This window comes from Tinamus guttatus, unplaced genomic scaffold, assembly GCF_059628265.1.
Source record: "Tinamus guttatus ecotype Peru unplaced genomic scaffold, ASM5962826v1 Tinamus_guttatus_pri_ptg000115l, whole genome shotgun sequence".
NCBI classification, from domain to species: Eukaryota; Metazoa; Chordata; class Aves; order Tinamiformes; family Tinamidae; genus Tinamus; species Tinamus guttatus.
This window is the reverse complement of record NW_028288649.1, coordinates 5,584,950-5,602,316: the sequence shown is the minus strand read 5'-3', so window position 1 is coordinate 5,602,316 and position 17,367 is coordinate 5,584,950. Positions and strand designations below refer to the sequence as shown.

Sequence of the window (17,367 nt, the reverse complement as noted above, 5' to 3'; positions counted from 1 at the left end):
GCTACGTAGATTCTGGCTTTTATTAAAAGAAGCGAATGTAGCAAGGCCTGTGTGAACCATTAGACTGATTCCATTTCATATGTTTGCATTATTTCATCTTTCACTGTTGTGTGGTGCAGAGCAGCCACAGATGCACCACGTATCCCCTTTCAGAATGAGAGCCTTGCACTAATTTTTTCCTTGTTCCTAATTCTGCTTACATGGTGTTTTCGACATAATAAATAATTGACTAACAGATTACATTTGAAAACTAGTTTTAAAAGGGAATTAGAAAATGAATGCGATGTTCATCACCATTGTGTTTATATACCAAATGAGATGTTGATGTTTAATTACTTTCTAGATCTTAGAAAACAAAAGCATTGGGGTATGCCTGGAATTTAGACGGTTCTGCGTATTTTTTAACTGCCCTTTTTTTTTTTTCTCTTTCTCTCTCTCTCTCTCTCTCTAGGTTTAACTATAGATCAACACATCATCTTGCATCCCATGGGTTTTATGAATTTTTAAATTGGTTTGATGAAAGAGCATGGTATCCACTGGGAAGAATAGTAGGTGGAACTGTAAGTATTATAATTACTTAAAGATGACTTTGCAGTAATTTTATTGAAGTTCAAATACAACTTTGACATGGGTAAAAGGAGAATCTGAATGGAATAAGCTTTTATTGTCAATTGCTGCAGAGGGAATAACAATGTTTTTTAATTTCTAGCTGCAGAACTAAGTCAACATGTTTTAGTCTCCATCCAACACCATACTGTGAACAAGAAGCGTGAAACTGAGTGATACCTTCTTACGTATCAACTTCTAACAGTAGTAAATAGAGATGTTGTGACTCCTGTAATTCCAGTTTTCTTTTGTGCAGAAAATATCAGTACACAATGATGCCTTAAGAGATCTAGACAGCTATTTTTCAAATGGTCCCTTTTGCCTCTTTTTTTTTTTTTTCATTTGCATACAAGTTTAGATCTCATAGTATATTCTGAGTAGATGTCCTTTCCATGTATGGAAAATGTTAGAGTTTCACTGAGGGAAAAGCTTTTTGAAATTAAATCAGTGGGAGAGATTGGTGTGTGTTATACAACAGGAAAGGTGTAAGAAACAACATTATCAAATCAGAAAACAAATTTAATTAATAGAATAGTCTTAGTAACATTAAGTGACACAGTCACATTTGACATATAACGTGCACTAAAACTTATATTAATTATAGGAAATATGATTAAAATGCATTTGCAAAGCCTTTTGTAGCGATTAGATAACCATTTGTTCTAGTATCTTAGAGGAACCTGTAAGACCCTTTTTATGTAACATTTTCCATACCTGTCTTATCCGAAGTAAAAATCTTAGAAAATAAAATGAAAGTTGTGATTACATACCTTATTTTGGAAAGCTTATGGCATATTAAATTTTTGTAGTTTATCTTGAAAATCAGCTGTCAAGGATCTGTGCAGAGGAAAATCCCATTATCTGTGTCAACTTAATTTAATACAAAAGCTGCTTTAATTCTAGAGCAAAACAAAAAGCAGCTGAAGTCCATATTTTTTCTACTACATTTTTTTTTCCTGAAGGACATCATAGTTTAGTTTTGTAAGACTTTATTTTATTACTTCAGATCCAAAGATGTCTACAAACATCTTGCACAAACAGACATATACACTCAGCTCTCCAGCTCTGCGTCAGCTCTTTAGCTCATATAAAGCTCATTGATATACGTTTTCTTCCTCTAAGGACAAGGAGAAATAGAAGAGCCACATAGAGCTGCCTTGAAATTCTCTTGCAAACTTCTAATTACATACCTTAACCATAAATTCATCTCATATGACAAATGTCAGGCAAGACAGGATATTATTTTTGTGCAGCTTATTCATTTAGGAAAAGGATTGTTACCCAAATTGCAGTTGCATAAATTTTTAAGAACTTCTGGTGTTCCAGGTTGTTGTCAAAATATATTTCAGACAATACTAAAATACCTTCATTAACTTTATCTATACTATATTATATATATATTATATATATATACACACTATACTATACTATAGATACTACTATATCTCACTGCAAATTATGTGCAAATAATCCTATCCCTGCTCTAATTTGGGTGTGTGTGTTCTCCTTTCAGGTATACCCAGGACTGATGGTGACAGCAGGCCTTATACATTGGATTTTAAATATGCTTAACGTGACGGTCCATATAAGAGACGTATGTGTATTCCTAGCACCAGTTTTTAGCGGCCTTACAGCTATTTCTACTTTCCTGCTCACCAGAGAACTGTGGAACCAGGGAGCAGGGCTTTTAGCTGCCTGTTTTATCGCCATAGTTCCAGGTTACATATCTCGATCGGTAGCAGGATCATTTGACAATGAAGGCATAGCTATTTTTGCACTGCAGTTCACATACTATTTATGGGTAAGTATTTGCTAAATCCTCTGCTTTGGGAGGGTTTTTGGTTCTTCTTCCAACAAATGACTGATTTTTCTTAGGATCCAAACTGAATCCTTACATTTTCTTCCTCCCTCTCATCTCTCTTCCCCTTGGCATGGGATCAGGCAAGTACTAATAAGTCACATGATTCAAAACATGTCATAATAATGCTCTTTAGTTTGTTATATAAAGCTATTATTCAACTGTGAGGTACCCTCTAATAGTAAGGGATCTATAAATTTAAAACAAGTGGGCTGTTGTCTTTGTTTTCGAGTTTGAAGATATTCATGTTATCTGAATATCAAAATTTACTATTCCTTTCTAGCTGCTGGAAAGAACACAGTCTGAACATAACGTGCTTTGAATTGCCTACTGGGGGAGTATTGAATATATGGAGGGGTCTAAGCTTTGAGGCATTCGGCCTAAACACCCACAACTGTCCACAGAGCATGCCTTAAAAAATAGTCTAATGTATTTTAATTGGTCTATTTGCTAGCTTTACTTGACTGTTATAAGGCAGTTCCATATTGTAGAATCTTCATAGTTGGAAAACACCTTCGAAATCTGAAGGGATATGAATAAGACAGAGGGTTTTTTTTTTTTTTTTTTTTTTTTCCTGTATTGTTACTTCTAATATGGAAATATCACAAATAGCATAGGCAGAAAGTTAATTCAGTACGTGCACAGCATGGTGTTGTCTCGTGTGCCTGCCTTGAATTTATGTACTTCTCATTTTAGGTATCTGGTGAATTTTATATATATATGTGTGTGTGCGTGTGTGTGTAGATATGTATACATGTAGACACATATGTATATCTATCTTTATATGTATATACACATATATATATATCTATCTATACACACACATGGTCAGTGCAGCCTTCCCCATGATTTTTTGAAGAATTCTATTTTTCATAAGCAGATGTGTACTCTAAAGCTTTCCAGCTTGAGAATATTTCAAACTTGGGATATTACTGACAGGCTTAGAGGACAAGGGAATTCAAGTTTTTCATGTTTGAGTAGCAATGTTACTGAAGTGCAGGCTTTGAAAAAAGTCCTCTTATTAGGGTTTTTGGGTTTTGTTTGTTTGTTTTAATCTTTAATCTTAACTGCAGTTCCAGATTCATGCTGTGTGTTATAACAATAATAGAATCAGATGATGTTGTTATTTGATAGCACTTATCTCTTCTTATGAACTCAATTAACTAGACTGCATAGTGCAATCATGTTTGCATAAAGTTTCCTAGGATTATGCATGGATTAGATGTATTTCACAGGTAGCTTTATAGATTCATTTCAAGTCAGTTTTTCATTCCTATTTTCCCACACATTTGCCACTGTCAAGTTTTGAGCAAAATTGTTTTGGGCCCAGTTTATGGATCCCACCAAACAGCATAGTTATATATGGATGCTGTAATTTGCCTTAAGTGAATTTTCCAAAATTATAGAAGATCTCTTACCTCTATAATAGCAGAGTTGGAACTGATGCTGGTCAAAGGAAACCGTGCATAGCCCACACTTAAAATTATAATGTGATGTAGTACGTTGGACAAAGCAGCACCGAGGTGTTGCAGCTGCTTTTCTGCCTGAGATGATGAAGCAGTTACATTGCATCCTGCCTGCCCATTAACTAGAGATGAGTGTAAGCGACACGTCATATGTCAACTGAATTGCACTTACAGTTTGGTTTTATAGACATGAGAAGCATATGAGTAGAATTTGATAAGTACTTAAGAAGTTCTTTTGACAGCTGTAAATATTCTTTAGTAAAATTTAGCTCTTCTGTCTTGGAGTGAAATACTGCAGTGCTGCCCCGTATTCATATGTCATTCATAAATACCCAATTATTTTTAAAGGTCAAGTCAGTGAAAACTGGGTCAGTCTTCTGGACAATCTGCTGCTGTCTATCCTACTTTTACATGGTAAGCTTTATATATATCTATACATATTATAGCTAAGCTATATGAGCAAGACCGGCCTAATTCATACTTTGCTAAAGCACAGCAGAATGAGATATTAGTCTTTCAAGGCAATAATGCAAATTTATTTGTTCATTTTATTATCAGATACTTAAATATGAGTAAGAAGACATAAAGACTTTAAAATATAAAGTATTTCAAGTGTACATAAGAGCAAACTTTTAAAAACAACACTCTTGCTATACTTGAAAATTTATCTTCTATTATGAACAGAAACTTATTAAATAGAATTTGTTTGATCTGGGTAAATTTAAGTGGCATTTTGATTAATATTCTTGTGTGTATATTATTACTGAAACAGGATAATAATATTTTTATATACACAGCTATATTTTTATAACTGAAAGCTACTACCTTGGGTATAGTTAAGCAATAGAATAAATCAGAACTAATGAATGAATTAATGACATATGCTATGCAGGAAGTCATTAAGTTATCATAAAGACCTGTTTCCTTTTTGATCTATTAAAATGGAGACTGTAGCAGAGAGAGCTTACAGATACAAAACTAGTAACAAAACTGGGGAGATACTGCAAGTAGTAGAAATGGGGAGGCCGTTTTCTTTTTTCCCTCTCCTATCTTCCGAAACCTTAGGCTTGAAGAATTTTCCAATCTGATTGAAACAAAGACCTTTACTTCCCCTAATTCATTAACTTTTTTTTTTTTTTTTGTGGAAAATACATTTCAGAGGAAAAATAGCCTCAAAATGACTAATGGAGCAAGAGTCAGGGTAGTTGCTTGGTATTAAGATCAAGGTATCAAATTTTCCTTTACTACAGGTAGGTAAGTAGACTTGAAAGAAAAGAACTTAAGAGTCATTTTGAATGCTTTATTTTAAAATACAAGGCTGATTCAGAGGTTGTCTGGATGCTGTCTAGATTTTTTTTAACATTTACATTCAGTGTCTGGTTGTATTTTTGTTTTTCTTTTGTTCCAACAACAAATATTAGCACTCTGTGCAAATCACAGAAGAGAGCATCTATCTCCTATTAAGCATACATTTGATCCCTTCATTCTCCTCCTTTCCTTCTGCTAAGTCATTAAATAAACAGCCACTTCACTACAGCATTGCCACTCATGTTATGTTACAGTATAGAGCTCCTGTATGTGTGATGCAGATTTCTGTGCAGTACAAAAATTAGGCAAGGTTTGAGCACACATATGTTTATATATATGCCATGTATAAGTTGGTATCATTTATGTTAGGCAGATTTGATGCGGTCCTCTGAAAGGGGATGTTCATAAATACATGGATAGCAAATAAGATAATTTTAAAAATTTAATGCTGAAAAGTCACTGGAGAACAAATTCTCCCATTTTAGCCTGGCTTAGCGTCTAGGTCTTTGGAATTGTATGGGAGGAAAGGGATGCCACCTGGAATGTGCATGGTGACAGAAGTGACAAAATCGTCATAATCATTAAATTATTGAATGCAATTTAATGTTGTTTATTTTCAGTTTGTTTTTAACTAGTCAAACGTGAAAATTTCTCCACAGCTTAGTATGGGTGATTGGATAATAGAAGTTTATTCTTTACGAAGTGTACCCACTTCTAACCGGGGTGGTGCTTTGCCAGGTAATGGGTTTCCTTCTGTGGTAGAATTTAGCTCAGGTGAATCTGTAGCACAGAGCATAATTGTACTCTCCATTATGTAGCACCCATTTGTTTTCCTCTGATGGAATCAATGCATCTTTGCATTACCAGTTGAGAATTCAATACCTCTCAGTTCTGGGGTGGTAAGAGTCATTCCTCACAGGGAAAAATAGGGAAGCAGCTCTTCAAAAGAGGAATATATATGGCATGGACTGACAAAAATCTTTGTTGATATCAAAACCTGCCTGAAATGTGTCTGACTCACTGCTGTGGTAATTTGACTTGTAACATTGCATCCACAAGGAAAAGAGTATTTTTGTGTCTGTGTTTTTTAGCATTTATTTAACTTGTCAATTTGCCTTGGGATAATTTTTTATGAGAACAGTTGAAAATAAACACAAAGCCTTACACTGGGGCGGTCCTTATAGGAGTAATAGCACGTTTCCACTGCTGTCTTCCTCCCCATCTTTGAGGAAGCCTCTACTCTGTTTGAAAGGTTTAGAAATGAATCTTCAATTCTTTTGAGTGTGTAGATTTGGTTTAATCTTTGGATAGATAGAGAACAGTTGTTAATTAAAATGCAGGTCAGCTACCTGCATCACTCAAACTTCTCCGTAAATATGACAGTGTCCTAATTACACTTTTGTTCTCATTCTGTTCGGTCTTATTTATCTTTATACAGCATTTTGTCTTGATAAATAAAAATGCTTGTGTATACCATGCTATTTTATTCTAGTGATTTGGCATTAGAATCATGATAATGTAAAATGATTTTCTGTAGAGTATGGTAATAATCTTCTCTGCCTATTCCACATTGTTTCAGTTTACTCCAGGTTTTTAAGCATTGGATTTTTTATAGTATCAGCACCAAAACCCAGTGCTCTGCTTTGTCCTTATTTTTCAGACTTGTTTTAAAGACCATAAAGTCATTTAGACTTCATTGTGAATGCTAGGGTTTTAAAAATATATGCATGAATCTAAGCCTTAAGTATGATTAAAATAAACATGTTTGCTAGTGCATTCTAAAAATGAAGAACCAGAGTAGGCATGGCACATATGGGAGAAGTCTAGACTTAAATTTAACAAGTGAATATGTGTTAAAATATAGACTGCCTTATCAACATTGGCCCTTCTAAATGCATTAGAAATTTGGATAATGTTATAATGGCAGCTCATTAAATCTTTGTCTAAACCCACAGTGGGCGATACACTGATAGCATTGTAGCCTTTCAATACTTAGTACCTCGTGCCAGCCTTCGAGGGCTGCTATTCCCACGAGTTCACCTGGCCCAGCTGCACCCGAGCGGCAGCGCTGAGCCCGGCTCCCCCGCGTTCCTGCCCCGCTGCTGCTCCTTCCTCCTGGCTGCCCGGCGCCGGGAGGGAGATCCGGCTGCTTCCTCTGCTTGAGGTGCTGTGCCCGGCCCCACTGGAGAGCGCGGAGCGTCGTGCTCGACTCGTACGTTGTAGGAACATTTGGGATCGCAGATGGGAGTCCAGCTGCTACTTGGTGCTGCAGCCTCCACCGTGGGAAAAGCCCTCGGCAACACATTCTTGATTGCCAGCATCACCAGGTTAGCTTGGGAGAAAAGGAAAGTGCTAGAAAAAGAGTCTTGGAAATCCACTGGCCTGTTTCAAAGAATTCAGTATTTTGGCAACATCATATATATTGACTTTTTTTTTTCTTTCTTTCTTTCTTTCTTTGGTAATAAATGCTGAGAAAGATTCCAGTGATGTTACTAGGACTGCTCACTGCTTATCTAGCTGGTGTTTTATGTTTCCTTGTTAGACTATCACTATGTATAAATCCAGGATTGGCTCGCCTGTGCGTTCACAGATATTTTTAGATCACATTTGAATGATCTGATATCCTGTTCCATTTCTCCTAGGTCTCTGCATGGGGTGGTTATGTTTTCATCATCAACCTTATTCCGCTGCATGTGTTTGTTCTGTTGCTGATGCAGAGATACAGCAGGAGGGTGTACATTGGTAAGTGAGGTCCTTGAAATGTGCTCTTCACTGAGCAGCCTTTGTCAAATGCTAAATCATGATATATGAAACCAATTATGCCTATGTCTTGCATTAGGTGACAATGAAGTAATTCCGTGTCGGGTTGCATTTTTATTAGGCTGACTGCAGATGATAATTGATTATTGCCTGCAAAATGGAAATAGGGAGTTGCTCACATTGTTCACATTTCCAAAACCTCAGCGATATAATAGCCCATTCATTTTCTCACCTTTCTAGCGCACTGAGATAAAAAGAAAATAACTAGATGATTTGATATTTCTAGAAGCATTTTAATATTTTTATCAAATAATTATATAAAAATATTTCATTTTCCTGCCTCTTCCTGGTATGTGACATAACCGCTATTTTTAACAAAGATGTGCAGCAAAAATTACACAAGCACTACAGCATCCTGTGACATATGTGGGAAAAGGCATAGGAAATTTTAAACACCAGCATAATATTTATATAACCAAGACTAAAAGCAGCTTAAGCGTCTGTCCAATACACATGAATCCTTAAGATTTTATTGGGATGATGGATTGGTCTTCCTCCAGTTACAAGCATATGTGCATAGTGATCTTTGGAGAGTAATTTTGATTTGCCTGATATTCAAATACTCTGTCAACAGTTTATATAGATTTTACAAGTTAAATCAGTTGGCTGTGGAATGAACGTATGAAATAACAGGAAATTTTAGCATTCAAATATTTATCAGTTAGTACATTTTTGGCTACAGTAGATATAAATAATATGAGCTGAAGTGTAAAATTTCACAATGTTTCATATTTGCAAATGTTTTGTGCTTTCAATTTTTTTAAGTCTTTTTCCAGTGCCAGCCATAGAAATTACTAGTTTTACACATGTATTTAAACAATTAGATGCTGTGATGTTTGCTCAAGTTCATTATGAGAGTTTTCCTGTTTTTACCCCTCCTGCCTCTTTATTTTGGGAGGGGGGGCAGGGGAAGGCAGCGGGGAAGGGAGGCAGGGCTATAAATCAGAAAGTGGAACTCTTTAAAAAAAAAAAAAAAAAAGGAAAAAAAGTGCTGACCCTCTAATTTTTAATCATTAAATTTGTTAGGTTCTTCATAACAAAAAGGGGGAGTAATTCATCTTGTTTTGCATTTCAAATTGGTATATTGAACATTTTCATTTTCCAATTTCTGTGAATGAAGCATGAGAAGCAAGAGAAACTGAAATCCCTTATAAAATCCAGAAGGGACGTGATAACTAGAAACAAAAAAGATTAAGTATTCTTGCTTTTCAGCTTTCAGCCTAATGAACTAGGCTTTGAACTTCTCTGGGGGAAAATAATGCTGCTAGTTCAATAAAAGTAAAGGTTTTGAACATGCTTGTTTTGTGAACAGCTACAATTTCTTGAGATGTCACTGTCCCTCGTCTGCGAGGGAGCTACAGTTCAGAGTTGTTAGAATGAAAATGTGTTTCATTGCACTGCTGGCTTCATTTGAACTGCCTTGGCAAGCCTTACACATCTTGCATCTATATGTGAAATGTTTGTTTAACGGGATGTTTTTGTAAAATAGATAAGAATACTCCAGCATTTCTGGGAAGAAATGAAATTGTGCTTCCCTAGGCTGTTCGGATAAGGGGAAGAGTTGGCAAAAGCTCATGAAATCAGGGAGAGTAGAGATATTGGATTTGCTAAGTGAGTGCAGAAGTCTCTAAATTTTCCAAATTACTGATGTGTAGTTAAAATTGCTTGCAACCTATTAACAGGTGGCAGTAGCTCGTAAAACCTGCATCCATAGCATTTTTACTGAGTTGTTGGGGGGGTTGTTTGTTTTAAATTCTAGGTGGGTTCCTTAATTTTATTGTAAAGTAGCATAATCCTGTTTTTTGGAATTGAAGAACAATTCATCTAATATAGTAGAAACTATTTGGAAAAGAAGATATTTGGCAGCATGCAGATTTTTAAAAATCAGAGATACTGCCTTGAGAAATACTTTTCATGCAGAGTCATATACCAAAGAAAAGATATAGTGGACATAATCTAATGAGTAGCATAGTTTAGAATCATTTAATGGGTTAAAATATTTGCCAATTTAAGGTATTTTGTGACGTGCAGGGAGATGAATACATCAGCTAGGTCATATCTGACCCACTTGGTGGCTATGCTAGTGCATTTCAGTGCATGAAATTGTTCATTTTAGATTGGATTTTTGGTTTTGTTGGTGTTTGTTTTTCTAAGTCTTGACAGTAAGATCAACTAGCTTACAATTTCAGTGCATTAGCAACATTTGCATAGGCAAAGTAACCTGCATATTCAGATGCAGAAACTGCTAATATTTTCTGTTGTTGTACTTGTTGTTCATATTGTAGTTTATCGTGCATTTAAAATGAAAATGGTTTTGCATTTGGGAAGGGGCCATCCAGTTTTAGGTCGTTAGCATGCACCTCGAAGTAATTTTTCACCTCCAGCAACTTGTAATTTTTTTTCTGTGCAATATTTATGTTCTTTGTGCTTTTCAAAATATTCCATAGCAGAAGCACTTATGGATCTTCCAGAATTTAGAACTTAATTTCAGTAATGTATTTGTTCTCCTCGGTGGTGGGCTTCATCATTTGAGTGGTGTTCGGGCATGTGTTTCTCACCTTCTCCCGCGTTCGAAAGTTTCAGATGATTAGCGCTCATTTCTGGTGCTTACAATACATCACTTGACAGCGTGTGCCAGGCTGTTTGCTGAGGTACTTTAGATAAGCTTCCCTGTGGGTTATTCTCATGGCTTTGCAGTGCGCAGCAGCTGAAATTATCAGCCCTTCTTAAAATGGCTTTACCCAGTAGGTCAGTTGTGCTTGACCTAATTAAAGTGATCAGTGCGGATTGCACGAAGCAAAATGAAGTCGGAGTTTTTGTGAAGGCTGTGTAAGCAGCAGAAGGTAAAGGAGCAGGGGAAGTTTGTGATCTGTGTCACCATGAGGTATCGAGCTCCTAGCAAAGCTTCCTTGCTGGGTACACTGGCTGTTTTTTTCAATCCTAGGCAGCAGATGTGGTAGCCATTTGAAAGAGATGGAAAGTAAAGGATGCTTAAAAAAAATGGAGGGGGGACATAAATAATAATGGAATAGAAAATAACAGTTTTAGGACCGGGCTTACAGCAGTGCTGTACAGTGTCTGTGTTTAACAAATGTGAAGTGTAGCCATTAATGCCAATCACTGGAGTGCCACAGGATGGCGGTGTTGTAACACCCTCATGATGCAGTGAGTGATTTGTGCTGCAGTGAATTCCTCGAAAATGGAATTTGATATAGCAAAAACATATTCCGGTGACATCAGAGGGGATAGATCTCTAGGTAGGCCAACTGCTGAAACACCAAGGCTGGAAAGACTGCCAGCGAAGGTGGCAAGTGGTTGAACCACCGCCGGTCATTTCTGGTGACGTTCGGCAAAGCATAAAGTACCTGAGGGTACCATAATCCCTGAGGGACACCAGCCAGCTACCGTGAGAGCAGTACTGCTGGTAAACGGGTCATCCCCAGACCTCCCCACATGGAGCTTAGTAGGGGACTGTGTGAGATCAGGAATCTCCTCACAAAGCTGAGACCGCAACAAAGACTGTGGGGCCTGTCATTTGTAGGAGCCTAAGAAAATGGGGGAAGTAGATTTCCTAAGTGGGTAATGGATGCTCTGACGCGTCTTGCTGCCCTGAGACCCTTTCCCTTCAGTCTTTTCTCATATGGCAAACATCTACAGCAAGATCTGAGACCTCTCATTTCCTTCTCCCAGCCTCACCAAAGCAAGGAAGCAAAAGAGGAAGAGGAAGTGATTTCCAAGCTAGAGTGTCTTGGGAAGATGGTTTAAATCCTTAAGCATAGGAGAAAAAAAACAGTGCAGTTAGGAACAATGAGAACTTGCTGCTTTCTCTAAAATTGGGTGCAATATTGTTGCACTGATCTAAGATAAAGAAAAATAATCAGTGCAGCCAAAATATTTTAAATTACACAGTTCTGTATGTGCTACTGCAGTTTGGGGAAGGATGATAGACTCAAAGTCAAGACTTTTTGTAATTTGTGAACTCACTTTCTTCCCACCCTTTTCTTTCTTCTACCCCTTTTTCACAGCATATAGCACTTTCTACATTGTGGGTTTAATATTGTCGATGCAGATACCTTTTGTGGGATTTCAGCCCATTAGAACAAGTGAACACATGGCAGCTGCAGGTAAGATAACCAAATATCTTTGTTTCCAAACAAGCTGTTCAGCACAAGAAAATCCCAAATTCAGGTGTGCCTGTTTCTTTTGATAACAAATAAAATGTTAAAGGGGGGAAAATAGAAGTGCTGTTTAGTATCAGTGGGGAAATTTTCTTCCCAATTGACACATTATCCTTTGTGTGATTTAATGGAGATAAAACGCTTCACCGGCACTGGAGCCGTTTGTCATTCTGACAAGCCCTTATTTTACAAGTTCATCATCTCTACTGTTTTGCAATATAATGATGCCTTCAAGCATTGCACAAATGAAACATTTGTTATTGATAAACAGTTTTTACTGAGCAGTTTGTTTTGGAGTTGGTCTTCAAAGATAATTAGATACAAATGACTTAAATTGCTATTCAATGAAGACTTTTAAATTACTGATTTTAATCTCGTTCGATTTTTCTTTTCTTCAAAGAAGATTAAGTTTCAATAGTTGTTAAACATTCAGCCATCTTGGTCTCTTGTCAGTGATGACCTTTATCCTAGATCTGATTTAACTAAGACCATATACTGTTTGTGAGTTTATAGCATAGCTTGTTAGATTCCCCACTCTTACAAAAAGTTATTTATCAAGTTGCATTCAAGGCAGTAATTGGCATATCATTAAAATGAACCAGAACAATATTTAAAAATTCTTAGTTGAGTGATGGTCCTTTTCATTTTCTGAAAGAGTACTTTTCATGCTCCTTTTTGGACACAGGTATACGTATTTTTTTCTAACTCAAATATAGCTAAGGATGTCACCTGTTACAAAAACTAGTGATGCATTTTTAGCATTTGAACAGTAACTTCCCTCTTTTTTTAGGTGTTTTTGCACTGTTGCAGGCGTATGCCTTTCTGCAGTATCTGAGAGACAGATTAACCAAGCAAGAGTTTCAGACACTCTTTTTCTTGGGCGTCTCATTGGCTGCTGGGATTGTGTTCCTGAGCGTCATCTATTTGACATATACAGGTAAATAACCTCCCTGTGAAACTAGTTTTTCCACAAAGCAGCTAACCCAGGGGATCAATGATTTGTTTAATCTAGAGTAGGTGCTAGCAACCCCAAAGCAAAGCTCTGCCCATGTTATTTATTCTTTCTATCTGAACTCACAGTGCTTCCTGTTGGTGGGTTGCAGGATGCTTTCCTAGGAAAATCTGTCGTTTCATGTCAAGGGAATGTTAGCGGTGTTCCCATAGTTTCTCTGATAAAAGAGAAGGGCAATGAATGCCAGGATTGGTTCCCCAAAAGTAATGGGCTTCAGCATGACTAAAGGAAAAACTGGCCTCTAATTTTCATTCAAACTTAAGCTAGCTGAAGGCAAGGCCCTTCAAAACTCAGCCGAAGTTTTATGCATGCTAGAGGAATTAAAGCTTTTAAATTGTCTGAAGATCAAGGATTAATTTTGTGTTAAGATAGAGTACATCTAGAACTAAAGAATGAGAGGTAATGAATGTTTTTAAATGTGTGTATATGTGTGAATAATTCTGTCATTACTGAAAATAAATGTGGGTACATGCAAATATATTTTGCGTAGATGGCTCTATAGCATCATTGCAGTATTTCAAGCTTGTCCATGATCCACATTATGATCATTAGACTGCAATGAAGAGTGTAACTACAGTCAGTCTATTATGAAGATAAGCATATATATTATGAAGATAAGCATTATGAAGATAAGTAATACTGTGGATAGCATTGATACACAGGGATCTTAAAACTATAAAATTACTTGCTTTCTGAAATACTTGACGCTGATCTCTCTGTGAGTGGCATTCCACTACACCCACCAGTTTTGCCTTACAGCCTCCAGTGTTTGCGGCGCTCTGTCCAAGCTCACAAACACAAGGTCGTCCCGGCTCCCTTGTAGTCCCCACATGCCTCAGTGCTGCCTTTTGGCTTTGTGGCTGTTCTCTTGGTGATCTAATACCATACTTTCTTCCCCTCATTCCCCTCATCAGAAAAAGCTCTGTTGTTTTTTCTAATTAAATATGCTGCTGACTATGCCCGGTTCCCTTTTCATTCTTCACGTGCTCAGAAATACATTTGAGGAGGTTGTGCTCCCAGGGCCTCAGGCTACTGCCTGTAGCCCCATGGATATTCTCTTGCCTTTCATAAAGGTGCAGCATTAGCCACTTTGTAGGCACCAGGGCCCTCCTTCTTCAGGGGGAAGATGCAGAGAGTTTTCACAGCAGCCACCTCTGTCAGCATCCACCGATGAATCCTGTCTAGTCTCATGTTCTAGGTACCTCCAGCTTCTTTCTCTGAGAAGCTGATAATCTGTTGCTCCCCATCTGTTGACAGCTCCTTCTCTTCCTTGTGCAAGCAGCAGTTTGGGAGCCAGCTTTGCCCCTAAAGGCTGACAGGAAAAAAATGGTGTCTTATCATAAAACAAGAACCCAGATTTTCAAATATCTAAACAAGATATTAAGCTAAGGTGTTCAGTAAGGTTATATCCCAGACAGAAGCAAGACTTACTGCTTTATGCACAAATCTCTTAGGTAGTAAGAGAATCTAACTTTTTGGTGCTTCAGCTTGTCTGTAGAAGTATGTAGAGGAAGCTGAAACAGCAGTCAGGAAAGTAGGAATAAATTTTAAAAATCTCAGTAAATTTTCATCTCCCATATTTTTTATGATATTCATATATGTTGAGGCTTGGTTTAACAAAGCTTTACATAAAGCTTATCAGAATGGCTGCTAGCGGTTTTAGTATTCTGTGCAACAAACAGATACATCAATAGAGAAATAGCATAAAACAAGTGTGTAACTGAGCATCAATGGCGTGGCTAAAAATCGTCATTCCCAGGTTCCAGCTCAGGCATTCAAAAAGTATGAATTAATTTCTTATCAGTTATGTGCTCTTTTTATTATAGTTCTTTACTGAGTGTAGATTGCTATTTGTCATATTCTTTGGGAAACATTTTAATTATTGTTGCATTGCTTTCATGATGATTTTTGGGGAGGACGGTGTTTGCTACTGCATGTTGAACTGGTGCAAGGTGCTCCTGTGAGAGTGCATTCTTATAAAACCAGATCTGTGGTTGGTATACTGCCTTGTGTGGGAAATCTCATTGCCATATACCCAAACATCTAATGAATTATTTTCTGCTTTTGTGTTACGAAGTCATCAGGGTGTTTAGGTGGTGCCAGAATTTGAACAAGCAAAAAGAATTATGCATTTAAATGCCCAAGCAGAAAAAAAAAGATTTTTCTCTTTGATTGTTTCAGGTTATATTGCTCCTTGGAGTGGCAGATTTTATTCATTGTGGGACACTGGGTAAGTAGGGATAAAGGATGATATAAGCATTAACTATCTAGAGCATTCTACTGAAAACCGATACTTGCTCCTTTGCTCTCCTCATTCTCAAATACCTTTGTGTTTCCAGTAGGGAAAATATAGGGGATTTCAATTGGTTGTCCGAAAAGAGCATTGGTAGCAACAGTTTCAAAATTTTTGCAAGCATTTACCTTTGTCAGTGTCTTCAAAATGTCTTCCATGGAAGTCTTGACATGTGATGGTATATTCTTCTATGTGAAACAGTAATGCTTCTTAGCATAAAATAACTAAAAGTTGCATCAGCATTTTACAGATTTAAGCTGACTTGGAGCCTTCAATTTAGTTGTTTTCATAGTGCAACATGTTACAAAATCACTAAGATGTTGCACATACGTTCTTGTGTGTTGCCTGTTCATTATATTTCTGCACCTGTTTGTGGATACAGATATCTGCTCTGAACAGCTCTGGGTCATTCATGTGTATGGCTGTGGGTGGGTTTTTGTTGAGTTTGTGTGTGTTTTTTAAGTTAACCTTTAAAAATCCAGCATTTGATTCTTTAACTGCTTAAGTAATGGAAAAACTGAATAAAACTATTCATACATACAGATATTTTGTAGATAATTTTTCAGATGGATTCAATTGATAGTTTTTAGGATTAAAACTAAGGATAAGGAGAACTTTTACATTTCAGTGTATCTTTCGCACTCAGAAGTCTAGCTCGGTGATTAAATGTGGCAGAATAGACGTCAGCAGCAGAAACCTCACGTTTATTTGAAGAACATACAAACGTTCTTCGTTGCCTATCATTGAAGTGGTGTCTCTATACGTACAAAGCATCAAACTTTTGAGGGCTTGTCTACATTAGAAAATCATATTGCATTCAAACCCGTGAAGGCCATTTGGAACAAGACCTAGATCTCAGTGAAGAAAAGGACATATGTTCAATACCTCGCCCTTTGCTCCGCTCTCGCCCCAGATTAGGTCTCTGTGTGTAGCCGTCTTTTAATGGAGAACATGTTTCTGTCCTTGTCCGCACTGAGTGTTCAGCGTGTTGTTCAGTTCACGTGTATTTCCAAGTGTAGACAAGGCCTGCTTTTTTTTCAGTATCTGAAAGAAATTGGGTGCAACCGTAGTTGGCCTGGTAGTTAGTGCGTTAACTTTTATGTATGAAGAAAATGCAAATATTATTTGGTAAAGGAGAGATTTTCAGATTCAGCGTTGAAAGCTTAAAGAGACTTATTCTCATGATTGCAATGACTCCAGAATGTAATCATAGCTTCCATAGCTGCTTATTTTCATGTGGGTGGATTTGGCTTGGTTGTTAGCCATTATAGAACAAAAAATCTGTAACTTTTATTCTTTTAGCTAGTATGAAAATAAGTCTTTATATTGGTGTTTTTAAAATAAATTTGTACACGCAATAGTTTGTAAATACAATAGTACATGGGACATTTTTTGGTATAAAAGTTTCATTTCAAATGCTGAATAAAGCATTAACACTTTAAACTGCTTCCTTTTAAATGAGTTTCAGAATTCCTAATGTTTACAAGTTTTAATAATTTCATCTTTTCAAAATAATTTGAACTGAATTTTTTTTAAAAAAGGTATGCGAAAATTCACATCCCGATCATTGCCTCTGTGTCTGAGCATCAGCCTACAACATGGGTTTCCTTCTTTTTTGATCTGCATATTCTCGTGTGTACTTTCCCAGCAGGGCTGTGGTTCTGTATCAAAAACATCAATGATGAAAGAGTCTTTGGTAAGAGAAAATATTTTTAAATTGTTTTGCAAAATCTTGTCTTCACCTCGATTTTATTTTATTGTCTTTGCTCAAAGCTAGGATATGGCTTGTATTAAAAAAAAATTAAGGTTTAAAAGTGATGTGTTTA

The 17,367-nt window shown here is 36.8% G+C and overlaps 1 protein-coding gene across 2 annotated transcripts in view; it reads left to right on the top strand.

Moving 5' to 3' along the window:
- STT3B (STT3 oligosaccharyltransferase complex catalytic subunit B) overlaps positions 1–17,367 on the top strand; it is a 46,379-nt gene that overhangs the window by 18,516 nt on the left and 10,496 nt on the right. For both annotated transcript variants that reach the window (XM_088521138.1, XM_088521140.1), the window contains 8 exons: positions 452–560; positions 2,120–2,407; positions 4,279–4,344; positions 7,881–7,980; positions 12,084–12,182; positions 13,027–13,173; positions 15,430–15,478; positions 17,083–17,237. In XM_088521138.1, the coding sequence (XP_088377264.1) occupies positions 452–560; positions 2,120–2,407; positions 4,279–4,344; positions 7,881–7,980; positions 12,084–12,182; positions 13,027–13,173; positions 15,430–15,478; positions 17,083–17,237 (1,013 nt within the window). Of the gene's footprint in view, positions 1–451; positions 561–2,119; positions 2,408–4,278; positions 4,345–7,880; positions 7,981–12,083; positions 12,183–13,026; positions 13,174–15,429; positions 15,479–17,082; positions 17,238–17,367 lie in introns of those variants that run through there.